This window comes from Podarcis muralis, chromosome 4 (genome assembly GCF_964188315.1).
Source record: "Podarcis muralis chromosome 4, rPodMur119.hap1.1, whole genome shotgun sequence".
NCBI classification, from domain to species: Eukaryota; Metazoa; Chordata; class Lepidosauria; order Squamata; family Lacertidae; genus Podarcis; species Podarcis muralis.
Window position 1 is genome coordinate 9,537,802 of NC_135658.1, and position 17,297 is coordinate 9,555,098.

The 17,297-nt window shown below is 49.1% G+C and overlaps 1 protein-coding gene across 1 annotated transcript in view; it reads left to right on the forward strand.

Annotated features, from left to right (window-relative positions):
• Window positions 1–17,297, forward strand: part of DGAT2 (diacylglycerol O-acyltransferase 2) — a 68,421-nt gene that overhangs the window by 39,345 nt on the left and 11,779 nt on the right. The window contains exons 2-5 of the mRNA XM_028725885.2: window positions 1,229–1,348; window positions 10,545–10,652; window positions 12,828–12,898; window positions 16,703–16,907. Of these exons, the coding sequence (XP_028581718.2) occupies window positions 1,229–1,348; window positions 10,545–10,652; window positions 12,828–12,898; window positions 16,703–16,907 (504 nt within the window). The remainder of the gene's footprint in view (window positions 1–1,228; window positions 1,349–10,544; window positions 10,653–12,827; window positions 12,899–16,702; window positions 16,908–17,297) is intronic.

Below are 17,297 nucleotides of genomic sequence, written 5' to 3' on the forward strand. Positions count from 1 at the left end.
CCTTTCTCCTCCTGTGATGAGGCTGCACTTTAATATTTTAATGTTTCAATATTTTAATGTTGTATTTTAAGTTGTATTTCAATCAACTTGTTTTTATTATTGCTTGTTAGCCGCCCTGAGCCCGGCCTTGGCTGGGGAGGGCAGGGTATAAATCAGATTTATTATTATTATTATTATCCATGACTACTGGCCCTGCTAGCTAGGGATGATGGGAGTTGTAGTCCAAAAACCAGCTGGAAACCCAAGTTTGGGAAACCCTGCTCTAGACCTAATCCTTTGACTAGGGGTAGGTAGTCAAAGTGGTACCCTCCAGTTGTTGTTGGACTACAATTCCTATCATTCCTGGTCAATGTCCATGCTGGCTAAGGCTGATGGAAGTTGTAGTCCAACGACTTCTGCCGTGCACCTCATTGGCTACCCCTGGCCGAGTCCTTCTCTGGAGGTCATGGGGTGGTGGGTGGGGCTTATGGGCACGCCTGGAAGAAGCGGACCATTTGGATCCCCATCGTTCTGCCCGGACACTGAGGTCCAGGTCCGAGGGTCTTTCCAGGTCCGAGGGCCTTCTGGCGGTTCCCTCCCTGCGAGAAGCCAAGTTACAGGGAACCAGGCAGAGGGCCTTCTCGGTAGTGGCACCCGCCCTGTGGAACGCCCTCCCACCAGTTGTCAAAGAGAACAACAACTACCAGTCTTAGAAGACATCTGAAGGCAGCCCTGTTTAGGGAAGCTTTTAATGCTTAATAGACTATTGTATTTTAATATTCCGTTGGAAGCTGCCCAGAGTGGCTGGGGAAACCCAGCCAGATGGGCGGGATATAAATATAATAATAATAATAATAATAATAATAATAATAATAATAATAATAATAATAATAATAAATAAATTTTATTTATATCCTGCCCTCCCCAGCCCTGGCTCTAGTTGAGGCCAGCCTAAACTCTCTGTGGCCTGGGACCTTCAGGATGTTTTTATTTGAAGACCGTAAGTTCCTCTGTCCCATTATTATTATTATTATTATTATTATTATTATTAATGCCAGGATGTGTAGCCCAGTTCCCCTTTCACTGTAAAGTAAATAGGACCATGGTTTATATGTCTTAATTCCTACAATCAGAAAGCGACTGCAATTTTGAGACTCTGTGCATGCTTTCCTGCTTTTTGTTTCTGCCAAAGGACCTGGTGACCAAGCCTTTCTCCTTTTCTCTCCCCCCTCCCCCTTTCTCTCTCCAGGCACGGGGTCCGGTATCCTCTCCGCGTTTCAGGATCTGTCCTGGCTGTCTAAGTCTAAAGTAGAGAAGCAACTGCAGATCATCTCAGTACTACAATGGGTGCTGAGTTTCCTCATCATGGGTAAGCCAAGTGCCTTTCTGGTTTCAAGTCGGCGGTTGGTTGGCAGGTCTGTTTTTAAACCATGTCTGTGTCAGGAGCTCAGCCTACACTCGAGTAGGACCCTGGCAGAGACACATGCCAGATTGGCATGATTCCTCCCTCCTGGTCGATGGTTCAGGAGCTTCAAAAGCTTTCTTCTGCCCGAACATCCCAGCGACCGATGCCAACCGACACCGGCACACTGAGGGATCCGCAGAATTTGTGCATCATGCGTAACAGACCTCAGCAACTCAGCGTTTTGGCTAATCTACTTTATTTACATATAAACACACAGGGAGTGGGACGCGGGTGGCGCTGTGGGTTAAATCACAGAGCCTAGGATTTGCCGATCAGAAGGTTGGCGGTTCGAATCCCTGCGACGGGGTGAGCTCCTGTTGCTCGGTCCCTGCTCCTGCCAACCTAGCAGTTCGAAAGCACGTCAAAGTGCAAGTAGATAAATAGGTACCGCTCCAGCGGGAAGGTAAACGGTGTTTCCGTGTGCTGCTCTGGTTCACCAGAAGCGGCTTAGTCATGCTGGCCACATGACCTGGAAGCTGTACGCCGGCTCCCTCGGCCAATAAAGTGAGATGAGCGCTGCAACCCCAGAGCTGGCCACGACTGGACCTAATGGTCAGGGGTCCCTTTACCTTTACCTTTACACAGGGAGCACTGCAACATGGCTCCCTCTCTCTCTAGCATCAGACAGCAAAGAGAAAAAGAACAAAGGACAATAGTCCTACTTCACAGAACACAGTAACACAAACATCCTGTCTCCATCACTTCCCACTCTGTGGAGTCAAAACATATACCGTCATGTGAAAGACAAGAATCCCATGACTGCAGTCACGGAGCAGGAATTCTAACAGTCTGTGCATCTCCAGCCAAGGGGATCGTAGACTCATAGGACTGAAGAATTGGAAAGGGACCCTGAGGGGGCTGGACTAGATGAACCTTGGGGTTCCTTCTGACTCTACCATTCCATGATTCTACCTGTGTACAGAAGGCTAGTTTCTAGACACACTCAAAAGCAACCAAGAAGAATTGAAGGACACATTCTAGCCAGATAGAAGTGGCTGGGGAAGCCCAGCCAGTTGTTGTTGTTGTTGTTGAAGCACTCCAATGGAGAGGAAAGCAGGGCTGGCAACAGGTGTGTCCTGGGAGGGAGTCCGCAGGACCATGTTTAGCCCCTGGGTGTGAAGTTCCTCATTCGTGTTCTACAGGGTTTTTACAAAGCACATTTTGTTTTATGCTTAGATTCCCCCAACCCCAGTCAATTGAGAAATAGTGTCTTACTGGTCCGACTGCACTTGCTACCAATTGGTTTCCGGGCCCAATTCAAAGTGCTGGGTTTGACCTATAAAGCTTAGGACCACAATACCTCAAGGACTGTCTCTTTCCATATGAACCTACCCGAATCCTGAAATCATCTTCTGAGGCTGTTCTTCGTGTGCCTCCTCCTTGAGAGGTCTGGAGGGTGGCAACACAAGAACGGGGCCTTCTCTGCATTGGCTCCCTGTCTATGGAATGTTCTCCCCAGGGAAGTTCGCCTGGCTCCTTCATTATACACCTTTAGGCGCCAGGCAAAAACATTCCTTTTTAACCAGGCCTTTGGTTGACCTGATTGACATCCTATACTCTTTTAAAATGTACCTTTTTTGCGGAGCGGTGTTATTGAGTTATTGTTTTTATTTTGATTTTATATATTGTGATCTTTTCTGTGAACTGCCCTGAGACCTTTGGGTATAGGGCGGTAGATAAATAATAATAATAATAATAATAATAATAATAATAATAATAATAATAATAATAATAATAGGACTGGAGCTAGTGTAGGTAGCCATGTTGGTCTGAAAAAAATCCTTCCTTTAGCAACTTAGAGGCCAACTAAGTTTGTTATTGGTATGAGCTTTCGTGTGCATGCATGAAATCTGTGTGCATGCACGAGATGCACATATCTGAAGAAGTGTGCATGCACACGAAAGGTCACACCAATAACAAACTTAGTTGGTCTCTAAGGTGCTAAGGGACGCGGGTGGCGCTGTGGGTAAAAGCCTCAGCGCCTAGGGCTTGCCGATCGAAAGGTTGGCGGTTCGAATCCCCGCGACGGGGTGCGCTCCCGTTGCTCGGTCCCAGCGCCTGCCAACCTAGCAGTTTGAAAGCACCCCCGGGTGCAAGTAGATAAATAGGGACCGCTTACTGGCGGGAAGGTAAATGGCGTTTCTGTGTGCTGCGCTGGCTTGCCAGATGCAGCTTTGTCACGCTGGCCACGTGACCCGGAAGTGTCTCTGGACAGCGCTGGCCCCCGGCCTCTTAAGTGAGATGGGCACACAACCCTAGAGTCTGTCAAGACTGGCCCGTACGGGCAGGGGTACCTTTACCTTTACCTTTAAGGTGCTACTGGAAGGATTTTTTTAATTTTGTTGGAGCTAGGGGTGAGTTCTGCATTGGTTCGAACCAAGCAGCAAATTCCTGGTAGATTCCTGGAAACCCAGACACTTCCGTCGCCATAGTTTCACCCTCAACAGCAACGAGATCTAAGTACCACCCCCATTTAATATGTCCAGTCTTCTTCAGCTCCCCGACTGCCAAAACAGCACCATCTTTGCACGAGAGGGAGCAGGTTTTGCTGGAACCCTGGAAGTGCTGACAAGCTAGGGAGAGCTTCACAAACCCCAAAACAGCCCAGTGCCGGGTGCTCGGTGGATCAAAAAAAAAATCTAACTGAATGTGGGTGACGGGGACATATTACTGCAGGCCTCACTTCTAAACGTAGCCTCCTTCAAGTGGCAAGCGATAAATCAGAGGTCAGCAACCTAAGGCCCATGGACTGGAAGTGGCCCATGAGGGTTGCTTAACCCGCCCATGAGCTGCCCCTAAACCAGCGGGGACTCTTTTCCACGGCTCCGGAAATCGCTTCTGCACATGCCTAGACGCTAGAAATCGCTTCTGCGCAGGCACGATTTTCAGCATCTGGGCATGCGCAGAAGTGATTTCTGGCGCCACAGACATGTGCAGACGCGATTTCCCGCGTTGAGTTGCACAGAAGCGATTTCCGGAGCCGCGGAAGAGAGTCCCCGCGCTGCGCCGTGCCTGGTAAGCCTTGCCGATCCCTGTGTTAAATGGAGGTACGATGGCATCCTCATTCCCCATACCTTGGGAATGCTGAACATTGCATGTGAAGAAAACACACCCGGTGCCAAGATTATGTCCAAAAGTGGCCTGCATTTGTTGTCAGTCCTCTTGTTATGTTTCGTTCTCCGTTTCCCTGCTGGCAAGCTTTGGAGTGCCGTGTTCTTCAGCCGGGGCGGCACGAGGCGGATAAGCTCATGTGCCTCTGTTTTTTTGGAAGCGTTCTAACATGCCTTAAACGGATAGTGCTGAGTAAATAACAGGATGTTCCTCAAACATCAGACGACAAATATGGGCGTTTCATATATTCTTAGAATGTGAGGGGGCCCCAGCAGACCTGATTCGTGGTAGACTCAGGATTCACAGAAGATTATGGCTTCCCCCAAAGGGTCCCTAAAGGTAAAGGTAAAGGGACCCCTGACCATTGGGTCCAGTCGTGGCCGACTCGGGGGTTTATTGGCCAAGGGAGTCGGTGTACAGCTTCCGGGTCATGTGCCCAGCATGACTAAGCTGCTTCTGGCGAACCAGAGCAGCGCACGGAAATGCCGTTTACCTTCCCACCAGAGCGGTACCTATTTATCTACTTGCACTTTGATGTGCTTTCGAACTGCTAGGAGGGCAGGAGCAGGGACCAAGCAACGGGAGCTCACCCCGTCACGGGAATTCGAACCGCCGACCTTCTAGTTGGCAAGTCCTAGGCTCTGTGGTTTAACCCACAGCACCACCTGCGTCCCTTAAAGGGCCCCTAGCGCAGATAAATGAATGGAGGGAGGGTCCGCCATGGTTAAATTGGGAACAGGGGGTGGCCTGCAACTTTGGGTCATTGCTATCAAAGAAAAGAAAGGTGGACGTCTTTTCTGAGCCAGGAGGGGTTTGTCGTTGTGGAGAACTGGCTCTCTCTAACATGGCGCACGTGGAAGCAAAACAGATTTGCACTAGCACCTAGACAGCACGCAATGTGGGTGGGGGTATTTCAGGCATGGGGGACAATGCAGCCCACCCAAACTTTACCTGACCCTCAGAAATCTCCCCAAGCCATGCACCGCTTTCTCAAGCCACACCCTAATTGTGCCTCAAATGTTTTTTCTTGGTTGGACTGTGTCCCTCAACTCTGATGATGCTTCTTATTTGCCTAGATCAGGGGTAGGCAAACTAAGGTCCGTGGGCCGGATGCAGCCCAATCGCCTTCTAAATCCGGCCTGCGGGCGGTCCGGGAATCAGCGTCTTTTTACATGAGCAGAATGTGTGCTTTTATTTAAAATACATCTCTGGGTTATTTGAAGGGCATAGGAATTCGTTCATTTTTTCCTCCTTCAAAATAAAGTCCAGCCCCCCACAAGGTCTGAGGGACAGTGGACCGGCCCACAGCTGAAAAAGTTTGCTGACCCCTGGCCTCGATGGAAAGAAGTGTGTGTGTGTGTGTGTGTGTGTGTGGAAATTGGGCTACAGTACAAAGGCAACCGGACGCAGGTGGCGCTGTGGGTTAAGCCACAGAGCCTAGGACTTGCCGATCAGAAGGTCGGCGGTTCAAATCCCCGCGACGGGGTGAGCTCCCGTTGCTCGGTCCCTGCTCCTGTCAACCTAGCAGTTTGAAAGCATGTCAAAGTGCAAGTAGATAAATAGGTACCACTCCAGTGGGAAGGTAAACGGTGTTTCTGTGCACTGCTCTGGTTCGCCAGAAACGGCTTAGTCATGCTGGCCACATGACCCGGAAGCTGTATGCCGGCTCCCTTGGCCAATAAAGCGAGATGAGCGCCGCAACCCCAGAGTCGGTCATGACTGGACCTAATGGTGAGGGGTCCCTTTACCTTTAACTTTACGAAGGTAACATTTGCACCCATTGCTCTGGCCACCTCTGCTCCTGGCCCCACCCAACCCTGCCATGTGGCTTTGAGGGGAATCTGGCCCTTGTTTTCGCCACCATGGGCAATGCAACCTGAGAACCCCACCTGCAGGGCTACAGCCGCCCCACCTTCTCTCCGGTGCTAAGGCATCCCTTTCACAAGTTGCAAAAAAGCTGTATCCTGACTGTGGTTGCTTAGCAACTCTGCAGAGGATGGTTTTCCTATGCAGAACTGAGTGGATGGAAGTAGTTCTGCACCCTCGAGGGTGAGATCCCTCTGCCGTATGGAATTGGGCCCCACTCAGGTGAGAGATGGGAGAGGAGCATGAGATGGCCCGGGAGGAGTCAAGGTATTAGCGCTCCAGATATTAGGAGTGTATCTTATAAATACAGGCTTGGCAATGGCCCTTTTTATGTAGGTTGTCATATTGCTGAATGTGATTGGTTGTGGTATGAGTGGGGTAATGCCTGAGGTAAAGGTAAAGGGCCCCCTGACCTTTAGGTCCAGTCACGGACTACTCTGGGGTTGTGGCGCTCATCTTGCTTTATTGGCCGAGGGAGCCAGCGTACAGCTTCCGGGTCATGTGGCCAGCATGACTAAGCCGCTTCTGGCGAACCAGAGCAGCGCACGGAAGCGCCATTTACCTTCCCGCCAGAGCAGTACCTATTTATCTACTTGCACTTCGACGTGCTTTCAAAGTGCTAGTTTCAAACTGCTAGGTGGGCAGGAGCAGGGACTGAGCAACGGGAGCTCTCCCCGTCGCGGGGATTTGAACCGTCGACCTTCTGATCGGCAAGTCCTAGGCTCTGTGGTTTAACCCACAGCGCCACCCACGTCCCATGCCTGAGGTAGTGAATGGCAAAATAAACAGATCAGGACTGCAATACCTCAAGAAGCGCCTCTCTCCTGACCTGGACCCTGAAATCCTCCTTTGAGGCCCTTCTTTGTTTGCCTCCTCCATGTGAGGTCCAGAGGGTGGCAACCCGAGAACAGGGCCTTTTCTGCAGTGGCTCCCCATTTGTGGAATGCTCTCCCCAGGGAGACTCGCCTGGCACCTTCGTTATACACCTTTAGGCACCAGGCAAAAACGTTCCTCTTTAAGCAGGCCTTTGTCTGACGGGTGCCCTTTCAAATGTGTTGGGGAGAGGGGATCATTGGGTTGTTTTTATTATGTGTTTTGTGTTTTTATCCTGCGATTTTACCTTGCGAACTACTGTGAGACCCGCGGGAATATGGTGGTATGCAGATTTTAACAACCACCACCACCAATTCATGGGGGACGGAGCAATCGATGGCTTGGGGTCCTAATGGTAATGGCTGCCTCTGGGATCAGAGGTGCTGCACCTCTGAAGAACAGGAGAAGGCTCTTGTGGTCGTATCCTGCTTTGAGTTTCCTGGTGGCATTTGGTAAACAGGATGTTGAACTCAATGGTCCTTTGGCTTGATCCCGCAGAGTGCTTATGCTCGTCTGAACTTTGCCCCATGGGGCAAAACAACCTGTACCCAGTTTGCCCTTTGAGCATAGCAGGAGCTGAACGTTCCTTGCAGGCACCGGTCCCTCCCTCTTGCTCCCCTCGCTTATAAACATGTTGTTGTTTTCTTATCAGTGTGCAAAGTGCAAGAGCGCAGGGCTCATCCAGACCGCCTTTTGTCCTGCGTTTCTAGGTTTAAAGCTTCATGCCTGAACATTATGTTTTCTTTTTGCCCTGGCGCTGTCCCCGTAAAACCCTGCTCTTTGGTGCCGAGCCGGAACAAACAGCAATCCGTGGGAAATCCGAACCGCTGTTTGTTCCGATTCAGCGTTAAAGAGCGGGTTTTCCTGGGATGCGGAGCTTTAAAGCATGGACGGTGTAACAGGAAGTCTGGATGAGCCCTCAGACTTGGTCAGTGTTCGAAATTAGCCGGGCACGTTTTGCGACTGGCGTAGGTCCGATTGCAGAGCTCTGGTTGCCAGGTTGGCGACTGATACTCTAACCACTACACCACCCTGGTTTCCTAGAGTCCTTCTGCCATGGGGCAACTCTATAAATTAAGCTGGTAAACAAACATGGGGAAAGCAAAATGTCCCTTAGAGAAGGATCTGAAATATTTCCCTTGAAGCTTGAGTTTGTTATATTCAGGATTGTTTGCTTTGATGTTTTAATGCGTTGTAAACCACTTTGAGATTCCCCCCCTTTAAAATACAAAGCAGCAAAAAAAGTGAAATTAATATTTATTTTAATTTAATTTATATACCACCCTATACCCGGGGGTCTCAGGGCAGTTCACAGAACAGAATCAAGATATAGAACCATAAAATACATAATAGAAATAAAAACAACACCCCAATAGCCCCCTCTTCCTCCAAAAAACACACATTTTAAAAGGGCATAGGATGTAAATCAGTTTCCTGGGCAGAGCATTCCATAGACGGGGAGCCACTGCAGAGAAGGCCCCGTTCTCGCGTTGCCACCCTCCGGACCTCTCAAGGAGTAGGCACACGAAGCAGGGCCTTAGACGATGATTTCAGGGTATGGGTAGGTTCATATGGAAAAAGGCGGTCCTTGAGGTATTGTCCTGAATAAGAAACCTCGTTGCTTTTTGTATTATTATTTTAAAAAGGCACTTATTGCTTTTTCATTATTATTTTAAAAAGAGACTTAGACATTCAATTGCGGCAACCATAACCTAGGTTTAGGTGCCATCTGGCAACTAGCTTATATATCTGAGTTTCTAACACTGTGAGTGTTAGTGATCTTGGAGAAATTGGTATGTTGGCTGCACATAGTTTCCACACCAGCCTGTTAGCCTGAGCTGGACTGGCTGTGGCTGATTGGGAGTTGTAGTTTGGGATGACGGAGAAATTTGAATTGGTTCTTATTCAAATGCAAGCCTACCTAAGTCCCACTTTCCGAAACAAGAAGCAAACGAAAACACACCTGTCCTTTTGAAATTTGCACTTCTCTGAATTTTGCCAGGCAGTTCTCCCACCAAGTAACGCGTAGCAAACTGCATGTACCGGGTGGACAAAGTGTGTACATAAATGCACATGTGGGTGAAAATAACATATTCAAAGGCATTACCGTATTTTTTGCTCCATAAGACACACCTTTTCCCTCCTAAAAGGTAAGAGGAAATGTGTGTGCGTCTTATGGAGCGAATGCAGGGGGGAGGCAGGCAGGAAAAGCCCTCAAGAGCCGCACAGAAGCTCGGCGCAGTTCTTGCGGGCTTTTCCTCAGGAGGGAGAAGGGACTGATGCGGCCAGTCAGTCCCTTCTCCCTCCTCGTAGAAAAGCCCGCAGGAGCTGCGTGCTCCTTAAAGGGCGCACAGCTCCTGTGCGCTTTTGCGGGAGGTGGGGGTTTTGCCATAGCCACGCGCAGCCCTTCCAGGTGGGAGAGGCTGCCCGCGGCTATGGCTTCTCTAGCCGCGTGCAGCCTTTCCCAGCTGGAGAGGTTGCGCGCGGGTAAAGAGGAAGCCCCAGAAGCTCTGGGAGAAGCGGACAGGCTTTTTTTCTTGATTTCCCCTCTAAAAACTAGGTGCGCCTTATGGTCTGGTGCACCTTATGGAGTGAAAAATACGGTATATCGCATGGGTTGATTTTTCAACAAGGGCTTCATTTCCCACCACCAATAAACTGCTGTGGAAGCTTTGTTCCATGTTTAGGGAAGTTTTTAATGTCTGACGCTGTATTGTTTTTAATATTCAGTTGGAAGCCGCCCAGAGTGGCTGGGGAAGCCCAGCCAGATGGGCAGGGTATAAATAATAAATTATTATTATTATTATTATTATTATTATTATTATTATTATTATTATTATTATTAAACTGAAGCTTTGAAAAATGAAAATCTGATATTGGCACGTTCTTGGCACAAATGTAAGCCTTGAAACATGAGAATCTGATATTGGCACATCCTAAAGTTGAAAACATCTGGGAGCGTGTGACCCAGGTAAACTCTGAAGCCGGCTGGTAATATCTCTTCGGAGTAACCTGAGGTGGCTTTGGAGAAAGCTTTTTTTGGATGAATCTGTGCAGAGGGCTTAGCCGGTCGGCTGTGATGTCACTTAAGCCTTAAACAACACAATCCGATTTAGCTTGGCCGGGCAGGGGAGGCAGGCAAAGAGCGAGGCAGAAGGGTTCAAGAGGCGAGGGTGTGTGTTTGTATGCCAGGACTAATCCCTTCTTAGCAAAATGAGTTAATTCTCCTTGCTCTTCATCTCTGCCCTAGGTGTGGCCTGCACTGTTATCCTCATGTACATCCTCTGTACGGACTGCTGGCTGATTGCAGCCGCGTACCTGGCTTGGCTCGTGTTTGACTGGAACACTCCGAAGAAAGGTAGGCGAATCGCTTCAGTCGGCAGAGCGGGAGACTCGACGTCTCAAGGCTCAAGGCTGGGGGTTCGAGTCCCACGTTGGGCAAAATGATTCCTGCATTGCAGAGGGTTGGACTAGATGACCCTCAGGCATAGCTGTCAACGTTTCCCTTTTTTTAAGGGAAATCCCCTTATTCCGAATAGGATTCCTCGCAAGAAAAGGGGAAAGTTGACAGCTATGCCCTCAGGGTCCCTTCCAACAATACAGTGGTACCTCGGGTTACATACGCTTGAGGTTACAGATGCTTCAGGTTACAGACGCTTCAGGTTACAGACTCTGCTAACCCAGAAATAGTACCTCGGGTTAAGAACTTTGCTTCAGGATGAGAACAGAAATCGTGCTCCGGCGGCAGCGGGAGGCCCCAATAGCTAAAGTGGTGCTTCAGGTTAAGAACAGTTTCAGGTTAAGAACGGACCTCCAGAACGAGTTAAGTTCTTAACCTGGGTTACCACTGTACAATTCTATGATTTTATGCATCGAGGTGGAGGCAGTAGCCTCAATGTGGTCCGTATCCCTTGCACATAAGCCGAGTGCCCAGTCTGCTTCATCTCAAATCCATGCAGATTTTTTTAAGAGGGGAAAATCTGCATGCTTTCCAAGCCTTTGAACCAGGCATAGACAAACTCGGCCCTCCAGATGTTTTGGGACCACAACTCCCATCATCCCTAGCTAACAGGACCAGCGGTCAGTGATGATGGGAGTTGTAGTCCCAAAACATCTGGAGGGTCAAGTTTGGCCATGCCCGCACTAGAGGATTCAGAGCAAAATGTCTCCAGCATGCTGAAGACACACAGCTCTAGTTCTGCATAACATCTGAATCGGGCATGGACCAGGGTCTGGGTTTAGTGATGAGCTGGTTGAGGGCCATTAAAGCATCCTAAAAAGCAGAGACATCACCCTGCCGACAAAGGTCCATATATTTAAAGCTATGGTTTTCCAAGTAGTGATGTATGGAAGTGAGAGCTGGACCATAAAGAAGGCTGATCGCCGAAGAATTGATGCTTTTGAATTCTGGTGCTGGAGGAGACTCTTGAGAGTCCCATGAACTGCAAGAAGATCCAACCTATCCATTCTGAAGGAAATCAGCCCTGAGTGCTCACTGGAAGGACAGATCCTGAAGCTGAGGCTCCAAGACTTTGGCCACCTCATGAGAAGAGAAGACTCCCTGGAAAAGACCCTGATATTGGGAAAGATGGAGGGCACAAGGAGAAGGGGACGACAGAGGAAGAGATGGTTGGACAGTGTTCTCGAAGCTACCAGCATGAGTTTGACCAAACTGCGGGAGGCAGTGGAAGACAGGAGTGCCTGGCGTGCTCTGGTCCAGGGGGTCACGAAGAGTCGGACACGACTAAACAACAACAAAGTTGAAACCCTGTGGGTGAATTCACACCCATTTTCCAAGTAGGAGTTTAGTACAGTGAGCACGGACCCATTTGAACCCCAGTCCACCCATTCCTTTGCTGTGTTGATACTCTGTTGATACCAGCAGGAATCGTTATTGTTAGTTACATATTCTATTTATCACCCACCCTTCTCCAAAAGGAGGGAGGGTTACAGCAAATCTTTAAACCAGGCATAGGCAAACTCGACCCTCCAAATGTTTCGGGACTACAACTCCCATCATCCCTAGCTAACGGGACCAGTGGTCAGGGATGGTGGGAATTGTAGTCCCAAAACATCTGGAGGGCCGAGTTTGCCTATGCCTGCTTTAAACAGAGGTGATTCTAGGAGCCAACTCCTAGGTTCTGAGATCCCATAAAATATCTCAGGGATCTGGGCGCCCCCAGAGTTGATGGGCGATGCCATTCCAATGGTCTGTGTGTGCCGCGTCTTGTGATTGATTTTGTGGAGTGGGTGTTACCTGCCCTCCAGTATTTTTTATTTAAGTTGGCACCCCTGGAGGTGATCCAGGGCCTTCCTTGGGTTTTTGTTTCTTTTTAAAAGAACCCATTTCCCAGGCTCTGCGTCTTCTTCCCATGGGGGGGGGGGGCGGCCCCAGTTGCTTCCCCTCCCCTTCCTCTGCATCCACCCAGACCTTGACAACTGCACATGCCATGCCTGGTCTCTTTCATCAGTTCTTTCTGATCAACCACTGATAGCTGCTCCATTATTAATATATTTTTTTTAAACCCAAAAGGTGGTAGAAGATCGCAGTGGGTCAGAAACTGGGCTGTCTGGAGGTATTTCCGGGACTACTTCCCCATCCGAGTAAGTACTGCTGCAACCTCTTTTCCTCTGGCTTCCTTTTTTAAAAAAAATAAATTAATTGGGAGAAGCCTTCTTTGAAAAGGCCAGTCCGCGTTGCTTCGGTCTTATTGTTCTGGCCATGCTGGGCTTGCAGAAAAGCCTGTTTTATGGGTTCGTTAGTGGAAGGGTGGTGGTTTTGCCATTGTTGGCCTTCATCTCTTAAGGCCGGGATAGAGAACTGGCGCCCTCTAGCTGTGGAGGACTACAACCCCTCTCACCTGGGGCTAATAGGGGCTGGTGTTCCACAACATCTCAGGCCTCAGAGGTCCCCCGTCTCTGTGCTTAATAATAATAATAATAATAATAATAATAATAATAATAATAATAGTTTATACCCTGGGTTTCCTCAGCCACCTGGAAGACTTATAGCACATATAAAGCCACAGAAAAACATCAACCTTTAAAAGCTTCCCTAAACAGGGCTGCCTTCAGATGTCTTCTAAAAGTCAGATAGTTGTTTATTTCCTTGACATCTGATGGGAGGGCATTCCACAGGGCGGGCGCCACCACCAAGAAGGCCCTCACTTCTTAAATAAAATAATAATAACTTAATAACTTTAATAAAATAATAAAATAGTAAAATAAAAAAATAACTTAAATAAAATAAAATATAATGAGAATAAGAATAATAAGAATAAATTATTATTATTATTATTATTATTATTATTATTATTATTATTATTATTATTTATACCCCGCCCATCTGGCTGGGTTTCCCCAACCACTCTGGGCGGCTTCCAACTGAATATCAAAAACAATACAGAATCAGACATTAAAAACTTCCCTAAACAGGGCCACCTTCAGTTGTCTTTTAAAAGTAGAATAGTTGTTTATTTCCTTGACATCTGCTGGGAGGGCGTTCCACAGGGCGGGCACCACCACCAAGAAGGCCCTCTGCCTGGTTCCCTGTAACCTCACTTCTCGCAGGGAGGGAACCACCAGAAGGCCCTCGGAGCTGGACCTCAGGGTCTGGGCTGAATAATGCAGAGCATTATAATCTTGTGACATGCACCCAGGGTGGCTTTGAGGAAAGTACAAGGTGTGGGTTCAGCAACTCCTTGCATCGTAGTCGCAGCTAGAGCTGGATGGAAAGCCAAAAAACGACAAGTTGTGCAGATAAAATATCTCAAAAGAGGATGAGGCAATGAGCGAGTTAGGTTCCTCCTGGTTGCCAGCCTTTCATAGTTCGAGTTCTGTAGCTTTGACAAGGGCCACTGAGGAATAGCCAATGGTGGTGTTCTCTAAGCCTTTTGCTTTCTAAAATGAGATATGGCTTACAAAAGTAGAATCAATTTACCGTATTTTTCGCTCTATTGGATGCACCAGACCATAGGACGCACTGGACCATAGGAGGGGGAGAACAGGGGGGGGGGGGGATTTTTTTTTTCTTGTTCTCCCCCTCTAAGTCAAGGTGCATTCTGTGCGTTCAAGGTGCGTTCACCCAAAGCCTCCGGAGTTCCCGCTGGGCTCTGGAGGCTTTGGGTTCCTTTCGACCTGCTCTTTGGGGCTGGCGGGGCGGGGGGGAGCGCTGCTTTCCCCACCGCCAGCCTCCAAACCAGGTCGGGTTTGGATTGCTTATAATATGCTCAAACCTTCTTGCCCAGCTTGGCTTCACAATTCTGCACCAGCTGAAGTTTCTGAGCAGCCTTTAGAAGCAGCCCTAAGTATAACGTGTTGCAATAAGCTAACCTCGAGGTTACCAGAGCATCCGTCAAGTTATGTTGTGTTATGCTTAACTTGCCGATTTCGATAGAAAAGGCTGTTAAAAGGCCCAGAACAAGACAGGCTGGTTTTTTTGCTTTCTTCAGACACGGTAAAAACACCTGACCCCCGTTCCCTGCCTGTAAATGCACGATAAAAGCGGCTCTGATAACATTTCCTTGCTGCGGGATCACATAAATCCAGTGCTTTTCCAGCTGCACTGGCTCCCGGTGGAGTACAGGGTCAGGTTTAAGGTGCTGGTTTTGACCTTTAAAGCCTTACACGGCCTAGGACCCTCGTACCTACGGGATTGCCTCTCTTGGTATGCCCCACGGAGGATCTTAAGGTCCACAAATGACAACACTTTGGAGGTCCCAAGTCGCAAGGTGGTTAGATTGGTCTCAACTAGGACCAGGGCCTTTTCAGTACTGGCCCCAACTTGGTGGAACGCTCTGCCTCATGAGACCAGGGCCCTGCAGGATCTGATTTCTTTCCGCAGGGCCTGCAAGACAGAGCTGTTCCGCCTGGCCTTTGGCTTGGAGCCAGTTTGATTCCCTCCCCCTCTTTCTTTTTCCTCCTGTAATGAGGCTGCATTTTAATGTTTAAATATTTTAATGTTGTTTTTAAGTTGTATTCATTCAACTTGTTTTTATTATTGCTTGTTAGCCGCCCTGAGCCTGGCCTTGGCTGGGGAGGGTGGGGTATAAATAAAAATTATTATTATTATTATTATTATTATTATTATTAAAGGGCACATTCATGTAAAAACACGCTGATTCCTGGACCATCCACGGGCCAGATTTAGAAGCTTGTAATGCAAGCGAAGACCTTTGCGTGGACAGGCGGAGTCCCCAGATCCCGAGCGGTCCCCCCCCCCCCCCCGTCATGTGGAATAACGACTCAAGACAACGTTCTATGGGATTAAATTGGTCACAACTTTATTAAATTTCAAATGTGGGTAGACCTTGGCTCAGGCACTGGGCGTTCTCCCTCCCCAGTCCCCAGCCGGGGACCTAGGGAGCATCAGGGTTATCCAGTGTGGGGGGGGGGGGATGGGCCGGCTCTGGAGAACATATGTTCAAGCAGAGATAGCCGCCCCCGTTACGCCGCCGCCACAGGAGAGAGCAATGACGACCTTTCGGCGTATGGTCAAAGCCTCCCTTCAGAAACCCCTTTAACGGGGAACCCTGGTATCGCCGCCGCAAAGAGGAAGATGGACTAAAGGATTCCGCCCAAGGACTGATACCGCCAAAGTTGTGACGTTTTGCTACGGGAAAGGCGAAACCTGCCAATGCAGGGAAATTCCTTTCCGGCCCTTTGACAGCGACCTTAACGTAGCAGCGCCCGCATACCTGTGAAGAAAAGTTAACCTGCAAAACCTGTGAAGAAAAGTTAACCTGCAAAATAAGACATTAACTGAGGGTGGGTAGGGTGGGAGAAGCTCTGGAGCCAAGTGAGGATTCCCAGGTAAGATCCTCCCTCTATTGTGCGGGCAGGTAATCCCTCCCCTACCTGGCCTGGTCTCCTTGGCAACGCTTCCCCCAGGTGGGACTGGACAACTGACCGAGGTAGGCGGGGACCTCCAGGTATCCCACCTGAGGGAAGGCAAAGCCAAGCCTATGATGATGGGGCCGCTCCAGATCCAGGGGCTGTGCGCGTCCACGCAAAGGGCGCCCCCCGTTTTAAGCGGGGAGCGGTCATTATTGTATTTTTCTTGTGATTGAGAGCCTTTTGTTTTTCTTATGCAACAGCAAAGGAAAGAAGGCTGTTCAACCGGACGGGTTTTCTTCTGTTTTTGTTCTTGACGGCTTAGCTAGCTATCTGGGGCTGGAACAGCAATGTGGGGCTTATGAATTCTTAGGGCGTGTAAACTGAGCTGCCGTGGTCAAGATCAAGTTGCCATTCCTGAGCTAGACAAACTGCCAAGACCTCTGTCTCTCTCCCCTCCATCTCAAGGGGGCAAATTTTCTCCCCATTTCAGCGGAAGTAGCTTGCATTTCTTCTGTTCTGGTGAAGTAGCTTTATATTCATTTTATCTCTCTGTCTCTCCACCTCCCTCCTCAGCTCGTAAAAACCCACAACTTGGCGACGCACAGGAATTACATCTTCGGTTACCATCCGCACGGCATCATGGGGCTGGGCGCCTTCTGCAACTTTAGCACAGAAGCCACAGGCGTGAGCCAGAAGTTCCCTGGGATTCGGCCGTACCTCGCGACATTAGCCGGGAATTTCAGGATGCCCATTTTGAGGGACTACTTGATGTCTGGGGGTAAGGATTCGAAAACCTGCCAACACAGTGCTTTCTCAACACCGCAGTAAGTCACGGGTGGCGCTGTGGTCTAAACCACTGAGCCTCTTGGGCTGGCCGATCGGAAGGTCGCGGTTCAAATCTGTGTGACGGGGCGAGCTCTCGTCGCTCTGTCCCAGCTCCTGCCAACCTAGCAGTTCGAAAGCACACCAGGGCAAGTAGATAAATAGGTACCACTGCGGCGGGAAGGTAAATGGCGTTTCCGTGCGCTCTGGTTTCCGCCACTGCATCCCGTTGCACCAGAAGCGGTTTAGTCATGCTGGTCACATGACCCGGAAAGCTGTCTGCGGACAAATGCCGGCTCCCTTGGCCTGAAAGCGAGATGAGCGCTTCAACCCCATTGTCACCTTT